Source organism: Aptenodytes patagonicus, chromosome 3, assembly GCF_965638725.1.
Source record: "Aptenodytes patagonicus chromosome 3, bAptPat1.pri.cur, whole genome shotgun sequence".
In the NCBI taxonomy this organism is placed as follows: Eukaryota; Metazoa; Chordata; class Aves; order Sphenisciformes; family Spheniscidae; genus Aptenodytes; species Aptenodytes patagonicus.
Window position 1 is genome coordinate 27,652,010 of NC_134951.1, and position 25,890 is coordinate 27,677,899.

The 25,890-nt window shown below is 39.8% G+C and overlaps 1 protein-coding gene across 1 annotated transcript in view; it reads left to right on the top strand.

The window, feature by feature from the left end:
* The first annotated feature begins 4,969 nt into the window (after positions 1–4,969).
* MCPH1 (microcephalin 1) overlaps positions 4,970–25,890 on the top strand; it is a 142,447-nt gene continuing 121,526 nt past the window's right edge. Inside the window, exons 1-8 of the mRNA XM_076335437.1 lie at positions 4,970–5,031; positions 7,448–7,539; positions 9,929–10,047; positions 16,935–17,019; positions 17,665–17,785; positions 18,069–18,209; positions 19,461–19,556; positions 21,787–21,988. Coding sequence (XP_076191552.1) covers positions 5,013–5,031; positions 7,448–7,539; positions 9,929–10,047; positions 16,935–17,019; positions 17,665–17,785; positions 18,069–18,209; positions 19,461–19,556; positions 21,787–21,988 — 875 coding nt within the window. The 5' untranslated portion in view covers positions 4,970–5,012. The remainder of the gene's footprint in view (positions 5,032–7,447; positions 7,540–9,928; positions 10,048–16,934; positions 17,020–17,664; positions 17,786–18,068; positions 18,210–19,460; positions 19,557–21,786; positions 21,989–25,890) is intronic.

A 25,890-nucleotide genomic window follows, 5' to 3' on the forward strand; every position in this document is an offset into this window, starting at 1 on the left:
TTCAGGAGAAGTAATGCACCCCAACTTTTTAAGTTTATCTGGGACTCAGACTCATGACTCACACTTGGAAATTAAAGAATGAAGAAAAATATAAAAGGCTGAAACTGTTGTTTGTCCAAATTGGAAACAGGCCCATAAGGCCAACCAACCAACAAAACAAACACTTCCCAATAATACACAAAACTAGACTATACTTTATAACAAACCTTCTTAATTGTTGTAGGTATCTTTCACATGCTTAATGTCAAGTCTTAGGGAGTAACTCATAGCCCACCATCCAAACTCTGTTTCTGAGAAATTAACCTTGTCCCTGTGTTACAGCCTTACAAAATACCATCCCAAAGATCCCTTCCAATTTGTATAAATCAATTAAGGACTGCCTGAGAGGGAATCTTTTGAATTATCAAAGAAATACTTGAGAATACAGCTTTTTATATTTTACTTAATTTTGGAAAACTACTGCATTGTAGGGGTTTTTTTTAGTTTTTCAAGATTGTCTGGATGCCTGGGAAATGTTTAGGTGTTCATAGAACTATTGCTTCTTTGGAACTATTACTTCTTTTTGATTAGAAGGTCAAGTGAAATGTAACTTTCACTAGTGCTTTCTTTTTCAACATAACATAACCTGTAAAACCCTTTCTTCCCAGTGCAGCATTCTATAACCTGTATGTCCTAGTAAGTACTGACTGTACAGAAACCATGTCAGTCTTACAGTTTGTGCTATATTCCTAGCTTTATAGACACCATGAAATTGCATATCATCAAGCCAAACAAGCCTATTAAGAGGGTACTTACATTAAGTTTACTTCCACCCCATTTGTTGTCATTTTCAGGAGTTCATTATGTCACGAAAGCTGAAACAGCCTCATAGAATCATAGAATCATAGAATCATTGAGGTTGGAAAAGACCTCTAAGATCATCGAGTCCAACCGTCAACCCAACACCACCATGCCCACTAAACCATGTCCCTAAGCACCTCATCTACACGTCTTTTAAATACCTCCAGGGATGGGGACTCCACCACTTCCCTGGGCAGCCTGTTCCAATCTTTAACCACTCTTTCAGTAAAGACATTTTTCCTCACATCCAATCTAAACCTCCCCTGCCGCAACTTGAGGCCATTTCCTCTCGTCCTATCGCTAGTTACTTGGGAGAAGAGACCGACACCCACCTCGCTACAACCTCCTTTCAGGTAGTTGTAGAGAGCGATGAGGTCTCCCCTCAGCCTCCTCTTCTCCAGGCTAAACAACCCCAGTTCCCTCAGCCGCTCCTCAGAAGACTTGCTCTCCAGACCCTTCACCAGCTTCGTTGCCCTTCTCTGGACATGCTCCAGCACCTCAATGTCCTTCTTGTAGTGTGGGGCCCAAAACTGAACACAGTATTCGAGGTGCGGCCTCACCAGGGCCGAGTACAGGGGCACGATCACTTCCCTACTCCTGCTGGCCACACTAGTTCTGATACAGGCCAGGATGCCATTGGCCTTCTTGGCCACCTGGGCACACTGCCGGCTCATGTTCAGCCGGCTGTCAACCAGCACCCCCAGGTCCTTTTCCAACAGGCAGCTTTCCAGCCACTCTTCCCCAAGCCTGTAGCGCTGCATGGGGTTGTTGTGGCCAAAGTGCAGGACCCGGCACTTGACCTTGTTGAACCTCATACAGTTGGCCTGGGCCCATCGATCCAGCCTGTCCAGGTCCCTCTGCAGAGCCTTCCTACCCTCGCGCAGATCAACACTCCCGCCCAGCTTGGTGTCGTCTGCAAACTTACTGAGGGTGCACTCGATCCCCTCATCCAGATCATCGATAAAGATATGGAACAAGACCGTGTATTCAAACTGGTAAAATAACAGCTGCAAAAATATATTGCTGCTTTCTGTAAGTACTACAGGACAATAAATGCTAAGAAGGAACTGACAACAAGACAATATTGGCACAAGAACAGACAGCTATTAACTGCCAGTGGAATTTTGAAGTTTTGTCACCATCCAAGAATGAAGTTCTTGTAAAGCTTGAAGTAACTGTGAGGTCAAAACTTCAACAGTTTAAGACAAAACTGTAAATTCACAAGATACTTTCGGCATTGTATGTATTTGTCTCTGTAATAAAAAAAGTGGGTATCCCAAGTCCAGTGTTCCCGTGAGTAGTCCTAGTCTGCTCCAACAATGAGTTGTACCAGCTTCTTGCAGCCCCTACTCTTCATTGTCTCTACCGCTGTAGAATCAGAACATACAGGTATAACTGTACATTTCAGCATATTTCCCTTTAGAGTCTATAAAACCTGCTACTACTTTTCAGTTAAAGGCTCAAACACAGCCTGTGGTTTTTTTACTGAAGGTCTTCAGTCTTGTATGCTAGATTAAGTATTATGCCCGGACACATGTGTACAGATTGATGGATTTTAATTATCCTGAATTTTTCCTCTCTCCGGATTTTACTTTTATTAAAACTGCTGGCTGTAGGATCCTGTTGTTTGTGTCAGCTTTGGTTATGTGGATTGAGTTGAATTATCCCACTGACACAGCTGGAAACTATTCACAAAAACATGTAGTTTGCATGGATATGGTGAAGATAGTACCACCGTTTTCTTAGGGTGGTACTATCTCAGCTGCCTCACATTAGACAGTTTCCTATCCCATACGAATAAAAAGAGAATGTGTGGGTGTGTCCAATTTTGAACTGATGTTATTTATACATGCTTAACAGTTAGATCTGCTTGCTAATTTCCTGAACACCCCAGTTTCATTATGTGTGTTTCCAAACTCCAGCTGAAAGCCCACAGCTACTTATTCTACCCATAATCACTAATTTAGAAATGGTTCTGAATCTAAGGAAGCACTAACTCAGTGACAAGACTCCCATTAATTTCACGGGGGCCAGAGTTTCAGAGATTAAATGCTGCCTCTTCGATGTTATCATTCCTATATCCCCATACACGACAGAGCTCTCACCGAACAGAAGGTTATCTCCAACCGCATTGAGAACTGAATCTGTCTGACAGCGTACATTTAAATCTGCCCTACCTCTGCTTCTGGAATTGCCTTCAGACCAATGGTGTTCATAGACAGAGCATTAAGACTAGACTCCCTTTTCCTTGAGTCATGGTTAGGAACCTTTGTAAAAATATTTCATTATTGCCTAGCAAAGAGCTATGTAACATACTCACAGAAGCACAAAGGATAACTAAATACATACAAACACATATACATAGATTGATTGGTCACTTTATTCACATATTGAATACATAGGTGAGAGGAAGTCTGTCACAGGTTCAGAAGATGGAGCACCCAAGAGGTTGTGCTCAACACATGCCATAGATCTAGGGTCATATTAATGCCCTGGAAATTAAACAAACTGTATCAAAGCTAAAATATTATATACTAGAATAAGATATCTTAAATAGCATTGGTATAGCCATCTGCTTGGTAGACTCCTAGGGGTCAAGATTTAACTTTTGAACTTGACCATGAAAGTAAGAATGGGCATAATGGACCACACCAAAGCCTTTTTAGGTCAGCACTGTCTCTCCAGTGGGAGACGACTGAAGAAAGAACGAAAGAAAAGAAAAACCCAAAGTGTTCACTATACGTTCTCAGAGTCCAGCAATCTGCAATTCAAGGCTTTACTGACGCAAAGGCGGTTTTGTCCATTTTTTATAGTCCTAAGATGGATTTCACGAATTTGCTGAATTTGCTTCTAGAAACCACATGGTTTGCCAGCACTCTGAATGCACTTCCACAGCCTGATGAGGCGCAATGTGGAAACATCTCTTCCGAGAAGACCCCATCTGCTAGTTTCATTTGGTGCCTGCTAGTTCTCGTTGGGAACGCACCACTCTGCGTTCACCTTCTCCACACGCTCATGATTTTAGAGACCTCTAGCACATCTGCCTTCCGCCATTCCTCTTCCAGGCTGACAAGTCTTTGTCTAAATAGCCACTTCTCATATGGAAATCATGCAGCATCCTTGTTTTGCATCTCTACCATTTTTCCATTTCTGCTGCGTTATTTTCAGATGAAGAAATGAGGATTGCACACGGAAGATTTCAGAACAGCACCAATTTATACAACCATATAGCAATGCCTGTGCTTCTGAGCTGTGCGAGTTGCATAATACAGCTGTGCAGCATCATTTTCCTTTAAAAAAGATATGGTCCTCCTTTCTCATTGTAAATCTCCTTGTACTCACTAATCCCATTATTTTATTATAAATTTTATCAGTTTTTCCTGGGGAAGACATCAGGTTTTCTCTCTCTTCCCTCTGGTATCACATTTCCTACACTCCAGTCTTCTAGCACCAAAGCCATTTCACCTAAGGGTGAGCTTACTATAGTTAATAGTACAATTGCCCTCAAGTAATTTTGGATGCTTCGGTAAATACTGCCTGGCCGTGCCCGTTTGCTAATCCCCATTTTGTTGGCTTTCTCCGTTATTTTTTTCACTTCACACACTGCAGTGTGAGCCACCAGAGAGACCAGAGGACACTGGTTCTCTAATGCACCTTCCTACAAAGTCAAATTATTCAGAGAAGCCTCCCAAAAACTCCTCATAGTGAACAGGGACGCAGAAAAGCGTTCACTTATGGTTTGGCTTTTCCAAACACTGTTTTCAGCAGCATTTGGCTGTCCCGAGACTCCCCCGGCACTACGCCTGGCTGGAGCTGGCTAGACAGCGCACACGCGTCTCTAAAAAGGACTTCAGGACGCCAGAACTACTTTGCGTCCTTCACTTCTGCGGCCACGACACCGACGACGCTCGACCGCCGTCCCTCACACCTCCAGCCAGGCCCTGCCCGCGGGCTCCCCCTCACCCGCCAGGACGGCTCAACCGCCACTGAACCGACTCGCCCCTCCGCACCGCCGCGGGCGAGCGGGCCCTGCACCTCCGCCGGCGGCGGCCGGGCGCAACGCGCAGGCGCGGCGGGGGCCGGGCGCAGCGCGCAGGCCCGGTGGCGGTGCGTGGGGGCGGGTTTGAACGGTGGCGGGTAGCGGAGCCTCTCGGTGTTGGGCCGCGCCGCTAATGGAGCCCGTCCTGAAAGGTACCGGCTTTTCCGCTGCGCGGGGGCAGGGCCGGCGGCTGTGCTGCGCGTCTCCCGGCGCGGCTGAGGGGAGCCGCCGGGCTGGAGCGGGTCCGTTTTAAAGCGCCGCCCTGGCACCCTGTCATCTTGCGGCCCTTTCCCCGGTGCTTCCCGGCGGGGCTGCCGGCGGACAGCGGCCGGGCCTGGCGGGGCTGGGGCCGCGGCCGCTCTGTGGGCTCCGGCTCGTGTTGGCCGCTCGCCTCCATCCTCGCCAGGGATCTCTCCCGGCGGCGGCCCGGCGCCGAGTCCGGGATGGGACCTAGCCCTCGACCGTGTGGCGTGGCTCCCCCCGCGGGTGGGAAGCCTTCCCGTGGGCGCGGGAGGGGGGTGGAACTGGGAGGGCTTCGCTGCGGGGCTGCTGCGGCTAATCGCGAATCCTCCCGAAACAGGCGGCGGGGCCTGGCGGCCGGGCTGTCCCCGGCCTGTCCCGGTGGGACGCGGATTGTGGCCCGCCGCAGGCCCGGTGGGGGTGTGTGGCCGCTGGGGTGGGCAGGGCTGGAAACAAGGAGGGCCCCTCGGCCAGGAGAGGGAACGACTGCCCCTTGGGGTGGCTCCCGGTACGCCACCGCCCCCCTCTGCCGCCGCCACCCCGCTCTGCCGCCACGCATCGGTGTCTGGCTCGGTCTTCCTGTCCTGGTCGGTCATGGCTTGATCCCGTCTGGTTTCTTCTACACCTTTCTAAATTTCTGCCTCGCTAGGTGGCCTTCTGATGTTTATTTTCCCCACTGTAACCGCCTTCTCTGAGATCTTGTAGCATGAGTTGCCCTTCACAAGAACGGAGCTCTACTCAGAGCTCTTCTAGTTCAAAAAAGCTCCAAACCCTCCCTCATTTTCCTTTCCATCCACTGTAGAAGAACTACAAAGAGCCTTGTCTTTTGTTGCAGTATATTTGATTAGCTAAAATTGGCTAATTATTGTAAAATACACCTTTGATCCTACTGCAGGTGCATGCAGCTTTGAAGTAATGTTCCTCTAAGTTCCTAGTTTGACCTTCACTGAAATGCTCTAACCTGTTTTTCTGGGAGAATTGTAACTATGAAGATTCTAAAATATTTGATGTAAGAGGAAGGTATTGTTTTTTCGAATGCGAGTGCAATATTTTTCACAATAGAGCAATGAAGAAAAAAAGCAACTGGCAAAAGCTGCCCTGGTCCAGTAGTAGAATGAACACAATTAAAAGCGCATTGGAGTAGAGTTGTCTTAAGTTCCCATGTATATCTGAAGTCATAGTACTGATAATAAGATTTTTCCCTGTGGTTTGGCTAAGGAGGTGTTTTATGTTCCATATTTCTCTTGTATGTTAAAAGTATTTCTAGCAATTATAAAAATGTTAATCTTTATAAAAGTACTACTGTTGGAGTGTTATTCTGGCTTTCATTTAGAAAGAAGACAGATGACACTACATAATAATGAATCAGAGGGACATACGTAGTAACTAAGATACTTAAGCAATGCTTGCCAAGGATGACCCTTTTAAAGTGACCCTTTCAATTTTATTCATGAGTTCTGAGAGTTGTCTGGCCTGCAGTTTGTGTAAAGTTGGTTTTGGTGAACCGGCGTTCCTCCAGTTTTCTGGAACTTTCCTGATTCATCATTCAGAATGGGCAATTGGTATGGCCGATGGAGCTGTAGGTCACTTTAGTGCCCGTCCTAAGTAAAATTAATGAAGGGATTGTTATGAGTTTGATTTGCTTATCCCTCCATGTCATTACATCTGGGTTTGTTTAAAGACCTTCTCAACCAAGGCTGACTTCATTCCTTGAAGAGATTATTAATCTGGTTCATAAAGGAAGCTACTTTAAATGCGATATAACTAAAGTTATGTAAGCAGCTGACATGAAATTGTATTAGCCCCTGTGATATGTACTCAATTTGGGGTGATTCAGTATAAATAAGGTGGAATTTTAAGTCAATTGGAAATGGTTAAGTAAGATTTCTGCAGAGTTTTGGGGGGTTTGGGGAAGGAATAATTCCATTACATTTATTTAATTATATTCTGTAATTTGTGTTACATCAACTTGTCCAAAAATTTTTTATTAACCTGAAGATTAGCAGTGATCAATGATAAGGGTAAGCAGTCACATAAAGATACTGCATTGCTTGTTAAGCTGGTAGTGTGCTTTAAATAGACCAAGTGAAAAGTTGTGTAATTAGTGGCCAACTTCTAAGTTTGTTCCATTACAACTAATTTAAGGGACAGAAATACTCTAGAAAGAACATTCTGCTGCTAACATGTGATACTTTGATTATTAAAAGCTATACTTGCTACCAAATACAATATGTAGAAAGGCAAAATTTTGTTGGAAAGGCAGTTTAACCAGTTTTACCGTAGTATATACTTCATCAGCTGTTTGTTGTTTTTTCTCTTCTGATCCAGATATATCTGCATTTGTGGAAGTTTGGTCATCTAACAGAACAGAAAATTACTCGAAAACCTTTGAACAGCAACTTCTTGATATGGGAGCAAAAGTAAGGAAACTATTTTGGAATATATAGAATAGGAAAGCTCTTAATTACAAACCAGCTTGCTTGTTCTGCTTGTCATGTATATTTCTTCACAGTATGAGTTTTTAAAGTGCAGGAAGGAAGATAATCACAGACCTGAGAATAGACAAATGTGCTGTAAAATTCTTATTATTGACAGATGGGAAATGCATTTAAAGTTTCCCTATATCTATAAACCTCTTTGTACGTTAATATGGTAGCATGCATTTGTTGTGAAGTATTGGGCTTGCCACATGCTGTGGGCAAACCAAATCTAAGTGCTGAAAACCTGTAGTTTACATGTACCTTGTGTTGTTTTGTTTTCTTTAACTTGTAGGCAGCTGCTCTGTTGTTACTACAATATTTTCTAACCCAAGGACCATGACATTTCATTCTTCCATTGACTCTCCTACAAATGTGGTTCAACTCCAGAAAGTGCTAGTAAAAATATATCTAAGAGACATCTAACGTCTCAGTGATTTTTTTCCATATCAAGTATAGTTGACTTGTAGGTGCAAAATATGTTTAATTGACAGCTGTGAAATTTCAATCAAAGACCAAAGTCAAACTGTCATCTTCCCTTCTTACACATTATTACCAGTTAATGGAGATTTTTACAGCCCACATCATGCTCTAAATAACACTTGCATGAACTCCCCGTGCTTTTTAAGTGGCCATGTTTAGGTTTATCTTACTGTAATTTAGGAAGTTTTGCTAATCTCCCCAAAGCCTCCCTTTCTGTATGAATTTAGCTGAGATAGTGTGACAGAACAGTAGAAAAACTGGTTTTATTATGAAAGGAAATGCAACTCTCCATAAATAAATTGAGTAAGAAATATTTCTTGTTCTTTTGTGCTGTACGATCAGATCTATGGAATTCTGATGATGTTAGGCTTTTCTCACAGAAAATATGACAAAGCATAAGGCTTCAAAATTCCTCAAGTTGATCAAAAAGTAGCTGGATATGGTGAAGGGTATAGGTAGATGATACAGATGAGCCTATTTAGCAGATCGCTATGACTGAAAAGGGGTGGCCCTGCCTCTTCACTATTCCAGACACTTCCTTCCCTTTTATTGGGCTGAGCACATGATAGTAAACTGCCTTGGCTCACTCTGTCAGGAAAGAAAATTCTAAATTAGTTTTTCACTACATTGTTGATTGAGACATCTCAAGCTAAGGTCAGGTGAGCAGCAGAGGACGTCCAGGGTAAGGGAGGAGACAGGAGAGGTGAGAGGGAGGTTTAAGGTGGTGCTCGTCCATAATTTGGAGGCAAAGCTATATCAAGCATCTGTCTCCTTAGGACGTGGGCTGTGAGCCGGATACTAGCATAAGCGAGTAAGCAATTGTATCTGGAGTCATAACTTATTCTGAAAGAGATTCATTGGTCCTGTATACCTAGATACTTAAATATCATGGTTTTTTGTCTTCCAAGAAGCAATAAATCAGCTTGCCACTAGAAATTTTTTGAAAAGCTGAATAGTTTTCTTAAAGCCAAATGTAAATCCAACATGTTGGGAGCCAAGTATAGTGATGCAATTGAGAGCACACCAGAAAGCTACACAGCTATTTCCATTTGGCTGTGCTGAGAAGATGCTGCTGTAAAATATGAATTCTACTGATCTCACCATGTCAACATTCACAACAACTGAAAAAAGTTTTGTGTAGGATGTTTAGTCTCCACAAAAGGAAACTTTGGTTGTGAAGAATGGAGTATCTAGAATTAAAAACGTTATCACTTAGTTGTCAGTAAAGGCTGATAACTGAAGATTTGGTCAGTTGTACAATGCAATGAAAATGTCAGGTATGATATTTGTTGTACTGACTTAAGTTTTCTGTATTTCTCACTTTTTAAAGTGTTCTCATATAATTTTTTTTTTAGTAGCTTCAGCCTTCCCTCAAAACTAAGTGATCTTTATTGATGAGAATTAGTTTAAAGGATGAGATTAGCTGTACTCTTTAAGCCTGTGAGTTCTTTGCTAAATAAAAAAATGTAATTTGGCATTTCTTTGGATAGTGGCAACTACTTTCTGTACTGGGTGTTGCATAAGAAATTATGTTGGGCTACATAAACAAAAATGTTGTAAGATTAGTGATACAGCTAGAGTAGGGAGATGAAAATGATAACTTAGAGAAAAGAAGTTTGAAAACAAAAGGCTACTTTAGCCAGTTGCATTGGCTTGACTAATGAGACTTGAGTTTTGATTGCTTGAGGCTTCTTGCGAAGACGAAAAGATCAAAAGAGTCCTTGGCATAATGTTTAGAATAAGTTTTTACACTAATGGTTTATACATTAAAAACAGACTCCACTAGGTAGTTTCATTAGCATTTTCTGATTATCAGACTTAAAGATGAGCTCTCTGTGTACTTCTGCAGGTTTCAAAAACTTTGAACAAGCATGTGACCCATGTAGTCTTCAAAGACGGACGTTTGGCTACATGGAGAAAAGCACAGAAGATGGGTGTAAAAATAGTTTCTGTACTCTGGGTGGAGAAGTGAGTACTCGTGAATATAATGAATGTGATCCATTCCAGAGATAATGGATTCTAGTATTGTTTTGTTTAAAAACTTAAGTATAGTACCTGTTTTTTTAATGTACTTGAAATAGTGATAAATCTATGAGTAAATTATAACTTTCCTATGACATTATTCCTATTATTAAGCATGTTACTTGCATAAAAAGGTAAAATGTTAACTCTTGAAAAATGAGTGTGTTGAAGTAGTTGCATAGTACGTTTGTCAACCATTCAGTGCTCACTCCTTTGCTCTCAGATGGCATGCATAGGCAGTGAAGACCAGATATTTACGTTGAGTAGAATTCTTCTATTTTCATATGAAAAAGCACATTTCATTAGGGACATAGTACTGTTTCTCTACTTAACTCCTGTAGCCAGAATATATCCTAGCAAGAAAGAAAAAGATCCATATGTAGCCTGGCTTTTAAGACACTTGGCAGGTTCAGAACAGCACTGCTTGAAGATTCTCAACTACCATACAGAAAAAGTTAAATTTAAAAAAAAAAAACAAACAAATTTCAGCTGTGCAGCCAGTCCATGAGAATTTACTAGTCCATAGCTGCTTCTCTGAGTTTACAAAGTGGTTGTGAGGCCTAACTTAGATTTCAGATGAAGTGTAAAAACACTTACAGTGTTTAAGAATATGCATGTGTTAAACACTCCAATCGATAAATTGCTGTGATGATGGAAATCAGAATATAAGTCAAGTAAAGAGGCCCTTTCCTATACCAATTGTAATATGCATGGAAAAGTAGAAGTCTGCTAAGTGCAAAAGTCAAAAAGAAAAAAAGGGGGGGAGGGGCAAAACTCAGCTCTGCAGCCACTTAAATGTGGGCCAGTACAACTGTAAAACTTGTGATGCAAGTCTGTTAAAAAAAAAATCCTGCTTCTGCAGAACTGCATGAGTTTCTTTTTTGGCTAAGAATATTGGATATAGAAGTTACAGGTGCACAACCTAGCCAGCTTTAACACCAAGGAAGAAATACGTTAAGTTCTCAAAAATGAGAGTGATGCAAAAATTTTATTTATGTGAATATATCTTTCTGTGACCTGGTGCTATCTGAGTGTGTGAGAATGGTGGTCATTTCAGTAGGAATCTTTGGTTATAAAATTAAATATGCTCTTCAGATGGCTAAGTGTATAAATACAGAATCTGAAACCTTAGTCACAGGAACTATGAACTATTTGAGGACTTGGATGTGCTATAGTAAAAAGGATCCCAGAAAAGACCAGGTGGGTAGCATCTGCAGTAGAAGAAGAATGAGAGCGCCTTACAGGGGAGAATCTACGAAGTGTCATACAGAAATGCTGTCTCTGTAATAGCAGTTCCACCCCAAGAGCCTCCTCTGCGATACTGGAAGGTATTGAGTGGATGAACACTGTAGAAAGCTCAGACACAGAGACAGCTGGATATGTGATACTGTAGGGGACAGCATGGAGCTTTGAGATCCAGGTGTAAAAGCCTCAAGAAACTTTAACTGTTGCTGGATTCCAGCAACAAAGGAAGAGTCAGGAGAAAGGTTCTGGAGGGAAAACTTAAGCTGGTTGGTAGGGAAGAGAAGGCTAGCATCTTCCCTGTATTTTTTGAAGTGTTACTAGGATCATGCTCTGGACAAGGCAAGGTCTTGCTATATGGCTTAGAAGATGAGGTTCATTGGAGCTGGGGAAGTCATCGGAAACAGAAGTGTGTTTTATTGCGGGGGACACACACACCCCCAAGCTGTGAGTTATGATTGAACTTCTCTGTAATCTTTTTCTTCTGCCTTTTAGTTTAAAATTAATGCCAAAAGGTACACAAGAACATACAACTTAGATTGACGTATATTCTAGGAAGAATTCATATGAATATTATATCCTTGAGCAAAGTATAGGTCAGGAGCAGTAGAAGCTTACATAAGAGATAGTAATGAATAGTGTTACTACTCATAAGGTTATTCAAATGAGGCACAGACAATACAAAATTAAAATGAATCTCTGCTAGCATACATGCTAAATATTTTTGTAATAAGATGAGGGAACTAGAGTGCCTGACTTTAAATTATATGCCTAGTATATCAATACCTCAGAAATTTGGTAGGCAGAAGACAGTCTTTTGAACCCCAGGACAATGTAAACAGGAATGACTGAATAGTCTGTGCCAGTAAAATAGTGGTCCTGTATGAATGGAAGCTTATTTTGAAACTGATAACTGTGTAAGCGAATAATGCAGAGTTCATATGAGTTGAAGTTTTAGCGTTACTAAAAAAAGATAGCTTGATTAACCAGCTGGTCCGTTCAATAGCGAGTAGAACGTTCTTAGAATGGTCAGAAATGCTGTGAAATATCATTTCAGGAAATGTAATGGTAAAGGGGAACTTTCTAGTGTAGACTGGGGATTGGGTGACTCCTGTTGGAGTGCGGTGTGAAGACAAATAGTTTAGGTATTGCTTGGTCTTAATTGGTTTGTGGCTGGTTATTCAAATTATTTCAGAGAACCTTCCTGTACGTATGGCCACAGTATAAAATCAGTGTTCATACTGGAACAGCAAAACCCAAGAAGTTCTGTGACAGTGCTCAACTTCAAAAAGGAGTCAACTTGAAATGGGAGAAGTTCTGTTAAGAAGCTTAAGACAGGGAAGGGAATAAAATTCTTGCTGGTTGTCGTGGTTTAACCTCAGTCGGCAACTGAGCACCACGCAGCCGCTCGCTCACTCCCCCCCCGGTGGGATGGGGGAGAGAATCGGAAGGGTAAAAGCGAGAAAACTCATGGGTTGAGATAAAGACAGTTTAATAAGTAAAGCAAAAGCCGTGCATGCAAGCAAAGCAAAACAAGGAATTCATTCACTACTTCCCATGGGCAGGCAGGTGTTCAGCCATCTCCAGGAAAGCAGGGCTCCATCATGCGTAACGGTTACTTGGGAAGACAAATGCCATCACTTCGAATGTCCCCCCCCTTCCTTCTTCTTCCCCAGCTTTATGTACTGAGCATGACATCACATGGTATGGAATATCCCTTTGGCCAGTTGGGGTCAGCTGTCCTGGCTGTGCCCCCTCCCAGCTTCTTGTGCACCTCCAGCCTTCTGAGTCGGTAGAGCATGGGAAGCTGAAAAGTCCTTGACTAGTGTAAGTACTACCTAGCAACAACTAAAACATCGGTGTGTTATCAACTTTGTTCTCACCCTAAATCCAAAACACAGCACTGTACCAGCTACTAGGAAGGAAATTAACTCTATCCCTGCTGAAACCAGGACACTGGTGTCAAGGAGACTATTTAAAGCATAAGTCCTCTAAAGTGTATCAGAAGGAAGATGGTCATCACATTGTGTGAGGGGAAAATTAATTGATAGAATTGCTAAAATCTGTGTCCACATTAAGAACACGTAATACTTCCAAATCAAACCCATAACTGGGAAACTCTACCTGTGTATTCTTAGTACGGTAACTCACTCATGTCACAAATAAGATAGATATCGGTACAAAACCCCAGAGGGAAGAGGGGCCCAAGAAAGCTGGGTAATATTCAAGGATCACCTCCTTCAAGCTCAGGAGCGATGCATCCCAACAAAGAGGAAGTCAGGCAAAAATGCCAGGAGGCCTGCAGGGACGAACAAGGAGCTCCTGGACAAACTCGAACACAAAAAGGAAGCCTACAGAGGGTGGAAGCAAGGACAGGTAGCCTGGGAGGAATACAGAGAAATTATCCGAGCAGCCAGGGATCAGGTTAGGAAAGCTAAAGCCCTGATAGAATTAAATCTGGCCAGGGACATCAAGGGCAACAAGAAAAGCTTCTGTAGGTACGCTGGGGATAAAAGGAAGACAAGGGAAAACGTGGGCCCTCTCCGGAATGAAATGGGAGACCTGGTTACCCGGGACACGGAGAAGGCAGAGGTACTCAATGACTTTTTTGCCTCGGTCTTCACTGGCAAGTGCTTGAGCCTCACTGCCCAAGCTGCAGAAGGCAAAGGCAGGGACTGGGAGAATGAAGAGCCGCCCACTGTGGGAGAAGATCAGGTTTGAGACCATCTAAGGCACCTGAAGGTGCACAAGTCCATGGGACCCAATGAGATCCATCTGTGGGTCCTGAAGGAACTGGCGGATGAAGTTGCTAAGCCACTATCCATCGTATCTGAGAAGTCGTGGCAGTCCGGTGAAGTTCCCACTGACTGGAAAAGGGGAAACATAACTCCCATTTTTAAAAAGGGAAAAAGGAAGACCCCGGGACCTCCAGACCAGTCAGTGTCACGTCTGTGTTTGGGAAGATCATGGAACAGATCCTCCTGGAAGCTCTGCTAAGCCACATGGAGGACAGGGAGGTGATTTGAGACAGCCAGCATGGCTTCACCAAGGGGAAGTCCTGCCTGACCAACCTAGTGGCCTTCTATGATGGAGTGGCTACATCAGTGGACACAGGAAGGGCTACAGATGTCGTCTGTCCGGACCTCTGTAAGGCCTTTGACACGGTCCCCCACAACATCCTTCTCTCTAAACTGGAGAGGTATGGATTTGATGGGTGGACTGTCCGGTGGGTGAGGAATTGGTTAGATGGTCGCATCCAGAGGGTAGTGGTCAACGGCTCAATGTCCAGATGGAGATTGGTGACGAGTGGCATCCCGCAGGGGTCCGTATTGGCACCGGTACTGTTCAATATCTTCATCGATGCCATAGACAGTAGGATCGAGTGCACCCTCAGCAAGTTTGCAGATGACACCAAGCTGAGTGGTGCGGTCGACACGCCAGAGGGACAGGATGCCATCCAGAGAGACCTGGACAAGCTTGAGAAGTGGGCCTGTGTGAACCTCCTGAGGTTTACAAGGCTAAGTGCAAGGTCCTGCACCTGGGTCGGGGCAACCCCCAGTATCAATCCAGGCTGGGGGATGAAGGGATTGAGAGCAGCCCTGCCGAGAAGGACTTGGGGGTCCTGGTGGATGAAAAGCTGGACGTGAGCCAGCAATGTGCGCTCGCAGCCCAGAAGGCCAACTGTATCCTGGGCTGCATCCAAAGAAGCGTGGCCAGCAGGTCGAGGGAGGTGATTCTGCCCCTCTACTCCGCTCTGGTGAGACCCCACCTGGAGTACTGCGTCCAGCTCTGGAGCCCTCAGCACAGGAAAGACATGGACCTGTTGGAGCGGGTCCGGAAGAGGGCCACAAAAATGATCAGGGGGATGGAACACCTCTCCTGTGAAGAAAGGCTGAGAGAGTTGGGGTTGTTCAGCCTAGAGAAGAGAAGGCTTCAGGGAGACCTTATTGCAGCCTATCAGTACTTCAAGGGGGCTTATAAAAAAGCTGGCGGCAGACTTTTGAGCAGGGCCTGTTGTGACAGGACAAGGGGGAATGGCTTTAAACTAAAGGGGGGTAGATTGAGACTAGATCTAAGGAAGACATTTTTTACGCTGAGGGTGGTGAAGCACTGGCACAGGTTGCCCCGAGAGGTGGTGGATGCCCGATCCCTGGAAACCTTCAAGGTCAGGTTGGACGGGGCTCTGAGCAACCTGATGTAGTTGAAGATGTCACTGCCCATGGCAGGGGGGTTGGACTAGGTGACCTTTAAAGGTTCCTTCCAACCCAAACTATTCTATGGTTCTATAAATCATTTACATTGAGATTTGTCTGCAAAGTAAAAAATTCTTATAAGGTATTTAATGGCCAAATTTTCTTCTGTTTAGCTTCTCTGTATCAATGAAATCTCTGAATTAATGTAAATTAATGTAGTTTACATCTGTGCTCATTATTATCCAGAATTTAGTAATAGCCACGGAAGGCCAGCATGTTGAATATCATCTCTATTTGATGCTCCAGAGAACTCTAAACTTCGTTTGACATGTAGTGGTTCGGCACTTTATTCAAAATTGAGTTACTAAACATTAGATTATAATTCTGTGGATACAAACTTTATAACAGTTAGATCACTAGGTGTCACTAGAATCACAGTTTTGAATGACTTCTGGGGGAATTCTAGTGTAGTCTATTAAGGTTCTATACTCTTTCCCATAATTGGTTTTATTGTTTATTGTTTGAGAATAAAACTGTATTTACCTATTTTGCTGAAAAGAACTTTATGTATTAATAACCAAATTCTGGTCTCAACATCATCCTTAGTGTTCACAAATGCAGTAGATTGTATCATATTCCAAGATAACATTAGTGCTACAGTTCTCAAGTCAGTCTTTGACTATGAAAAGAGAGGAAAAACTAGGGGTATGGTATCAGTTGGATTTTTGGCTTTGTAATTAAAAAAGTTTGCATAAACATAGATTGCTTCTCAATAAGGTGCTGGTTTTAGCATTGCATATACAAAGAGAAGGCAGAAAACTAAGACTAATGGGTAAGATGTAAAAGCCAGGATCAGATGAAGCCTTCTTCCTCATTTGCCTGAATAGAAAAATTTCCTTCCCTCCCCCGCCATGACATTCCATAGATTGTAGCTGGGAGTTTACTGTCATCACAGTGACCAAGCTAAGGTTAAGTTCACTAACTAATGAACAAGGAAAGCCTACAGTCCTCACAGAAGTCAGGGCAAGTTTGAGGTTCATGAGAATCTGGCCAGAAGGATTTAATACAGTGATTTTTTTGAATGCATGGAAAATAACATATGAGCGAGAATCTTTGAGTTTCAGAACAGCAATTTAGAGGCCATCATTAGGACAAAAAAAAATTGTATCATGTCCTATATTTGATGTGTAATAGATTTTTTTTTTTTTTAGCCTTACAGTAGTTATGTTAAAGATACACACTTAGGAAGAGTTGGTGTTTCATTATTACAGGGCTCAGACAACTCTTTTTGCAATAAAGGTTCTCATTCTTAAAAAAAAAAAAAAAAAAAAAACAAAAAAACAAAGCAAAACAAAACAAAAACCCAAAACCCCAAACCTGCTGTAATTTATTTTACAGGTGTCGAGAAACTGGAGTACATGTTGATGAATCCTTATTTCCTGCAGTAGACACTAATGAAGGATTACCACTACTGATCAAAAAAGTGAGTATGTGATTCTTTTTTTTTTTTTTTTTTTTTAAATAGGCCTACAGTAGTAAGCTTTAAAGTTTGAACTTGACTTTCTGATCTCAGGCATTTGAAATGGTTATTTTCAGAACATTCTGTAAACTACCTATCCATCTGAGTAGGTTTTTAAAGGTAGGCTATGGCTGTGATGATGTGACATCTTACCTGAAGAAAGGATAATAAAAGTGGAGTTTTTGTATTGGTGAATAAAGAAACAAAGATTTAAATTAAAATCACGTAATGATTAACTAATCAAAAAAACATGACTGTAATGTGGCATATGTTTCACTGAGTTGCAATAAAATCCTGGTATTTTAAAAAAACAAAAATCTTTCAAGCCTTAGCTTTGCTACAAGCAAAAAAGAAGACATGGTGACTTAGTCTCCTTTTTATTAAAATCTAACCTAAAAAAATCTGTTATGTTCTTTCTTATTTCATATTAAAGTTCACTTTGGAAAACGTTAACTTTACAATTATCTGTGACTCTCAAGGAGGTGATAATAAGTAGCATAGAGTTAAACACTGATAATAAATACTGTGATAAAGTGGTAGGCAAATAGGAAGTGTAGTTACTTCTGGCAGTTTTATACCGTATAATTAATAGTTTTGTGTGTCTTGTAGCACAAATGTATGCAGCCAAAAGACTTTGTTGAAAAAACTCCAGAAAATGATAGAAAGCTGCAGAGAAGACTGGACCAGATGGCTAAAGAATTAGCTGTACAAAAGATAGCAATTAATGCTGGTAAGAACTACTTTGGACTAAGATTCAAATATCTTAAGTTATTTCTTTAAAGCATTTGATGGGTTTTTGGTTTTGTTACTTTTATGCATCTCACCATGAGAAATAAAGTTGACTTACTTTTTACAGAGTTCTTTGCAAGTTTGTGGTATTAAGGTATCTGTAACGATGTTAAGTATAAGGAACCTAATTGCTTCAAGTTTTTTTGGGAAAAAAAAAAAGAAACTTCACCTGAAGCTGTTATAGCATGTAAATATTAACGTGCAAATGCGATTTCTCTGTGTAGAAACTGATGTACCAGTTTTACTATTTGAAGACAATGGTTCACTTGTATACAGCCCAGTTAATAAGATCAAAGATCAATGCTGTGCAATGGAAAGAAGAATAAAGGAGATGAAGGAAAAAAGAGAAAATATTTCTCCTACTGGTAAGAAGTTACATTTTACTTAGCCATTTGTGCATGTTCATGGATATCATCTTTATTGCTGAATTTTTGGTGCACTTGTCTTGCTCCGGCCTTCAGAATTTTTTTCATGTCTTACTTGATCGCATGTCCTCCCTTCTTCCCAGGTTTTGAGTAGGTGCAAATGCTTTAGCTTTTAGTTTCTTTCTATCAAAGGGCACAAGAAGCCATGGAAGACAATGATTGCAAAAAGGAATTTCTTAATTACTGGACTGCTCAAGAGGACTAATGTTTAAGCTAGACTTTCTAAACTTGTAAATTGATATTATCACAACTTGATTAAACTTTACAGGGAGACTCTAAATCTTATTTCCTGTTAAATTTTAATGTGAATGCTGTACTTGACAAAGATTGTAATGTTATTACTCCCAGGCCAACAGTTTAAAAAGGAGTCCAAAATTGATGAGAAATCTGTCCGGGTACTGAGGAACAGGATTTAAAAAAAATAAATTCATTTGAATGACCTAATTGAATAAATCTAGTTGACTTCAAAATGTAGATCCTGGTGAATTAAATCTAGATTGCAGTTTTCAAATTATTTTTTAGTGTCTGCATTACCTTACTGGGTAGGTATTGAGGTCTAAGTCATTAGGTTTTGTCAGTTATTATAAAAACTGTTGAAATGTGGAACATATTTGGGGGGGGGGGAAATCTGTAGTATTTGAAGTTTTAAGAACTCTATGTCAACTAGACTGTCAGTTTATAGTTTCAAAAATAATTGTGGGAGGAAAGTGAACAACCAGTGACACATGGATGGAAAAATTAAATCTTATTTATTTTAGCATGGCTTGTATTTGTTTTCTCTTTGAGTTTTAAGGTAATACCTTCAAATGTTTTGAAAAGCATTTCTGCTATATCAAGGCTTTGCTGCTAATTGCAGGATTTGACAGATTCTTTAGTAAAATGCCTCAACTGGCTTAGAAATGTCTATAATATTTTCTAAATGGTTTGCCATCATTCTTTAGTTTCAGAAAAATGTGGTGCTGAGTTATCTAGAAAAAAATTGCTTAAAATTGTAGAATATCTAACAGGTTTTTTGTTAGTATGTAAATTTGAGATACTGTTGAGCTGTCTATAATTATTTATATGGTTATAGTTAGTTGACAAAGCAATGACTTGTCTCAGGATTGAGCTGTTTTGAAATAAGAATAGATGATGTGGAAATCTGTATGTTTGCAAACAGGGCTAACTAGCTTATTATTTACAAATTCCTAGCTTCGCAAATGTCTCAAGTACCTCCAAGTAGTTCACCAGGAGACTGCCTGCTGTCTACTTGTGTCTTAACTAATTCAGAAGATGCATTGTTACCAGGTAACTAACACAACTTTAGATATTACAGAAATTAAAAATAATACATGGCCTGTTTATCTTATTTTGGAAAGTACAGTGTACTGAAATGGGAACTGAATATATTTGCTCTATCATTTATATTTAAAGCTGAATTATTTTAGTTTTTCTTAACTGGCAAAGTACGTAGAAGAACTCAAGGAAAGGAATCACATTGGGTAAATGCTCTGCCTTACTGCTGTGTTGCTTGCCTCACTTCCCCCTCTTTCCTCACACCATTCCCCATTAATGGCTTCTTGTCCTGGCATGGTGTCAGTCTTCTCTGCTCTTACAGTGATCTTGTATAGAATACAGAGTGCACACTGAACAGCGTGATATGGGAAGCGAAAAAGAGAACTGAGTGAGAGAGGGAGACCTCAGAGAACTGAAATGTCTTCCAAATTTTCAATCGAAAAACTTGATTTTAAATGCAAATCTAGCATGTTCTCTAGCTTAAGTATTCAGTGATCAAAGAAATAACAAGAGTAAAAATAAATCAGCTTTTAAAATGTTTTATGGTTGCAGATGAATTCAAGTTGTTTCTTATCAAGATTCTTAATTCTCATAAAGTTAGGGGTTTGTTCCTGCGTTTTGGCATAGTAGCAGGATGTCAGGGAGAAGATTATTGTGAAGGCTGTTGAGCTATGTCAGTGGGCATCTTAACAGCATTAATCATGTATTGCAGTGGGTATCTACTTCAGACCTCTTCTTCTGTCAGTCACATGAGGAAAAAGCTGAAGTCAGATGCTTGTGTTTGATCTCAGTAGAAAAGTAAGGAGAAGACAGTCTTTAGAATTCATAATGAAGTCCACTTGAGTGGTCTGCCTACTCTCCGTTCTACCCCAACAGTAAGCTATACCTCATGCTGTTTTCAAGTGTTGTATTTTTTTGACATAATACAGGAATTCTGTCCTGCTGGCTTACATGAGAACAGAGTTGGGATCTTGTGGCCTGAGACAGCTTGGTACGTCTTCATGCAATGTTAGGGAGAAGTAATAGCTTAATACTGGAAGTAGCATAGCTGTGCCAACAAACTTTTTTATTTTGGTAAATTAGTTGTGTGCTGATGAGGTTGAACATCGTGATTTGAGAGCTTTACTTTGAGTATGTCCCTGCAACATTACCACTGCACAATGTAATTTTATATTAAGAATAGACCTCCACATCCCATGACAATATTCAGTGTAGCTTCCATCTCTGATGCTCTGTGATGGTGACTCTTTTGTTTGTGCTTGTGAGATACGTGAGAGTATGTTGGTTAATAATGGTTAAAACAGTTCAAGAATCCAGTTTAATTTGAGGATTGAAGTTAAGTCTTTTTCAATTGTCAATATGGGAGTCCGATCATGTCATGTGAAAACTTCTTTTTTCCATCTCCGTATATTTCATTTTTCTGAATTTAGCTAGCTACACCATATGTTTGAAAATATTATTTCTATTTAGTAAGCAAATAACATCAAGACTTTCCCTAAAACCTACAGGAGCGCTTACAGAAGGAGTATTGCTGAAACTTTGCACTCAACATGTATTTAAACAAAAGGATCTATTGCAAGAATCAGATTGTATAACAACTGGATTTTTAAAGATGTATTCTGAATAATCAAAGGTACTAGCCTGTTTCAGAGGAATTTACTGTGAAGAGTTATGAATGGATTCTGTATATCACCTCCCCCAAAATCATTTCATAAGAATAGCTGCAAGAAATGATATATTTTCCACATTCTAATTATTTTTAATACATTGTGTTGATATATGTGGTATGATACTATGATGTTGTATTTAATTTCATCATGGCTGCAAAAACTACAAGGTGGTGGTAATGCTGTGGTAGTAAAAATGATTATTGAGTTTCCAGTATTACTTATAGCTAGTTTTATCAGTGTAAAATCATGCTGGTTTTTTCCACAAATGGAAGAGTGAAAGGGAGTTTCTCTGCTGCTTTGTTTCAAGAAAGCAGAACAGGACTTATGGATACTTATTACCGCATAAGGAGACATGATAGCTAAAGCTATTGTAGCTTCTTGTCAACATAGAACGTGCTTTGTTTCTAATCCATTTTCTATTTAGTTTTTGATGACTTGCCATATAATATCCAGAGAAGTGCCTAAATCCTTCTTTTCTTCTTTCAGTAATTTCACATCTGTTTTAGTAAGAGATTTGGTACTCTCTCTGTTCTGTTAAATACACTTATATTGCCACTTCTCATATTTTGCAGGAGAACAAATGGAAGAGTGCTTGAACTCAAGTTATGATTATCTTTGGGGAACTGGTATATTAAAGAGAGAGAAAACAGAGGTAGTAAAACACACCTGCGATACTTGGACTGATATTAGTGTATCCATGAGTGCATCGGTGAATTCTCCCTCACATAGCTATGAGCAGGAGAGCTTAACACCAAAACAACATAGCAGAAGAAGCTCAAGAAAGAAACAGATTTTACAGCACGCTTTGGATCATAAATTGTCTTTAGAAAAGAAAGACCTAAAAAGGTTTCCAAAGAAAAATCAGAAGGATGAAAATAGCATGATTACTTCAGTTGCAAACGAAAGCTCTCTTCTTCAAATCAAGGGCTTGGGTCATATTACTCCTTCCAAAAAAATAGTCAAGTTAAATACTGTTCCTACTTTGATTGGCAGTCTCTCTAATTCACCTATGAGCAGTGAAGACTTTAATACATGTTCATTGGATAGAAGCTTCCCTGTTGACAGAAATGATTGTATTCTTGAAGACAAGAAGAGGAAGAAACTACAAACAGTATCTAGTTTGAAACTGGCTACCTCAGAACTGGGTGCATCAGGGTGTAAAGAGTTCTTGCAAGCAGCTACTACATATAGCAAGTCTTTTTGCGCTGAAGAGGCTTCTTATGAAGACTTCTTTTCATCATCTAATTTGAATGAAAATGAAGTACAAGTACGAGTACCAAAGGAATCACAGAATCCTCCTGAAGTTTGTTGCAAAGACTCTTTTACAAGCATGGACTCCCTTGATGTGAGTTTCTGTAAGTCACATACTTCCAAGAAAAGTAGGAAAAAATCTATTCCAGCAAATGATGTTTCAGTAAAGAAAAATTTCAAACCAGCTGAACATCCTGGAAGTGTGCCATTAAACTGTATGTCAGATGGCGAAAAAGCTGACACTGCAGAAGCTCTAGATTCTGATGATGTGAATAGGCTGCCTCAACATGCTCTTGAAAAATCCTACAGAACCAATGTGAATTACTGTACTCGCACTACTGGTAAGTCGCTACATAGAGCTGGAAAGTGAAAAGATATCATACTGCATTAGATACACTCATGCAACTAAATTGCAAAATGAACTGCCATTCCCAAGGGAAAAATATTTCAGAGTTACACCAAAAGAAGAAAGTGCTACAGTACTGATTTTATTTTTGAGTAAAATAAATGAGTGCATAGGATCCAAAAGAACACCCTTTTTTTCCCCCATACATTACAAACACAAAGAAGTCACCAAGAGATAAGGAAACTGTGCTCACAAAATGCAACAAAAGTACGTGAGCCTTCTTTTTCCCCTGATGCTTGGTATTCTGTAAACTTTCTGCTGCTATTCAGAATCTGTTTAAGAAACCAAGGTCTTTCTGGTTCAAATGTTATGGTGCTTTTTTAAATTGTTTATAAGTAACTCCTCATCATAGGGTCCCTTGTTCAAATTATTTTTATTTCACTAGTTAAAATTGCTACCTTAGATTAATTGCAGTTAAGGGCATAAAATCTCTAGTGGAAAAGAAATATTTGAGCTAGCAATTTCTAACTTGTGCTATGATGAAGATTGAATAAGACATCTGATTGCATGTGCAAGAGTTCCAATGTAAGCATCTCTTTCAACCATGGCTTTTTTTATATCGAACAGATCTTAGTTTTTAATAATAATTTTAAGATTATTTTTTTATATTTGAGTGTTTTCAAGTTGGTTTAGCCTAAGTTATTTCAATGTAAATGTATACTAGAATATTGAATCTTGGGAACTTCCCTGAAAAATGCTCCTAACCTGCATTGGGGTAATCACTTTCAGATTTTGATATTTTGAGCTGTTTGTCAAGCTTTATATAGGGTTAAATATTTGTAATTACAATTGTATATTTTAGTCATTTGTTTTCCCTAGAAAATTCTGCAGCAGTGCATCAATGAATTACATAAAATTAATTATTAACTTAAAGGGCTCAACAAACTTGGTATCAGATTTATGAAATCATCCAGTGGAAATGTTGAAGGGTGACTGTGCTTTTATCTGTGGATAATAAGTTGCTGAACTGTGAGCTGCTATTTTGGGTTCGTTACATCTGTATTTTAATACCTGGAGTGCATCATTGTAACACAGTTAAAAAAAAAAAAGTTGATGCAGGTGTACATTATAGAAGTAAAAATCTACACACATAAATGTATGAACCCACAGTATGTGTTTTTTGCCATGTGGCAATGTACTAGAAGATGATCCTTAAATTATGTATTTCTTAATGTCAAAGAACAGTCTGGTTTTCATTAAACAATCATGAAAACAAATGGGGGAGGGAGAAAATGTTTACTGCTTTTAAACTTAGGTATGCCAGTTAATTTTAGAGGTAATTCTAACTTTTAAATTCTAGTGATTAAATTATGATCAATGTTCTAGCCTGTTATGCTTTTATTTTCTCGCTGGACAACTTGTTTAAGATAACAGATTTTGGAGGAGAGGAAAAAGGAACAGTATTCAGCAAACAAAAGTTATCTGATGTTTACACTTTTTATCCTTTTTGTTAGGAACTTCTGAAAGTCTCAATTTCTGTTTCTAGTGATTTTAATAATATTTGTGATTTATCAGTGATGGCCATTTTCCCAATTATAATGTATTCAGCTTCATGCATCTGTTGTGTAGTCAAGTAGAACCTCAAGTTTGACAGCTCAAATGAGCTCACTTAAAAATGGAAGGAATCAATAATGAAAGATGAGTTGTATTTTCCCTAATGCAAGTTCTATGGAAGAAAATTAAAATCTTGTTTTAAACGTAACTACTGTGATACTGTATGATGGAATAATTGATTTTTATTAAATACAGGTTTAATATTTCCTTTTTTCTTTCTTGAATGTAAGTTATTTCGTGTCCCTGTTAATTAGTAAATAAATAGTAAATTGCTTTGTTTTTCTGTATGTTGTATGTGATTTGAAAACTGGTAAATACAGTATATTATTTTTAAAAGCTAAAGAATTCTTTTCACTCATATATACAGTTAGGAGTAATCAAATATATACAGATATGATTAAATTTTATATGGATATTTTAAATATCAAACATTTTTCTTGCCCATTTTTTTTCCTTGTGTTTTTAGGTCAGTGGCACCCTTACTCAGTGTCTTTAATGACAAGAAATAAGGTTTGATAAGCCTTCTTTCCACAGACTACTTGGAACATTTGATTAGAAGTATAACATGCAGGCTAATCTGAAACTAACTTTTCAAGTCCTAATGCTTATGTTGTAGCAAACTTCAGGTTCCTTTGTAGGGTACACTCAAGGCTGTCCAGTTGTTCTGCTGAACAGCGCAGGCATAAACATGGCTATTTATTTTCATCTTACTCCAAGTCATGAATCAAGTACAGAACTGTCACAGATACAAGAGTTGAAATTAATTAGGCGTTACAAGAATATTAAAAGATGCTTTCCTATTCAGATTCACTTTTTCTTTCTCAGCTTTGTTTCTGGAGATGAAATAAACTTTCTATCCTGATTAAACCAGCCATACCTGATAAATTACAGTGCTTTATAATCAATAAGTGCTGTGTAACTGGGTTTTGTGTATCAGTGCCTAAATTTTTAGCAGTTACAAAGTGAGGAAAATGGTGGCTTTTCTCTGTCATGAATATAAGTTTATGGAAATGCCATAATACTATCTTTTGTGAAAATTAATGATCTATGTCACTGGGAGAGTCTAAGAACTTCTTTGTCATTCATGCTGTAAACTGCTTTACTTTGAAATCCAGTCTATCGGCTTATAACTTTTTTAGTAGGGCTGATGCTAGGGTAAGTTAGCAGTTGAATCACATGGTTTAGAATGCCAATACTTGCTCAGATTTGATTAATTCCTATGACTTTTCATCTGAAAGCTACAACAACAAATAATATTGGGCAAGGAATGCAAGAGTACTCTCTTCTAAGCTTTTATCATCCTAAAATAATTTAGAAATTTGAACTGGGACTTAGCATTATTTCCAGTCTTAAAAATAAACTTAAGGCTTATCTGAGTGAATTACAGATACTTATGGTGAATGTGGGAAGCAAATATTATCTTAGTTGGCCAAAAGACATAAACTGAGACCCATTATAGTGTAAT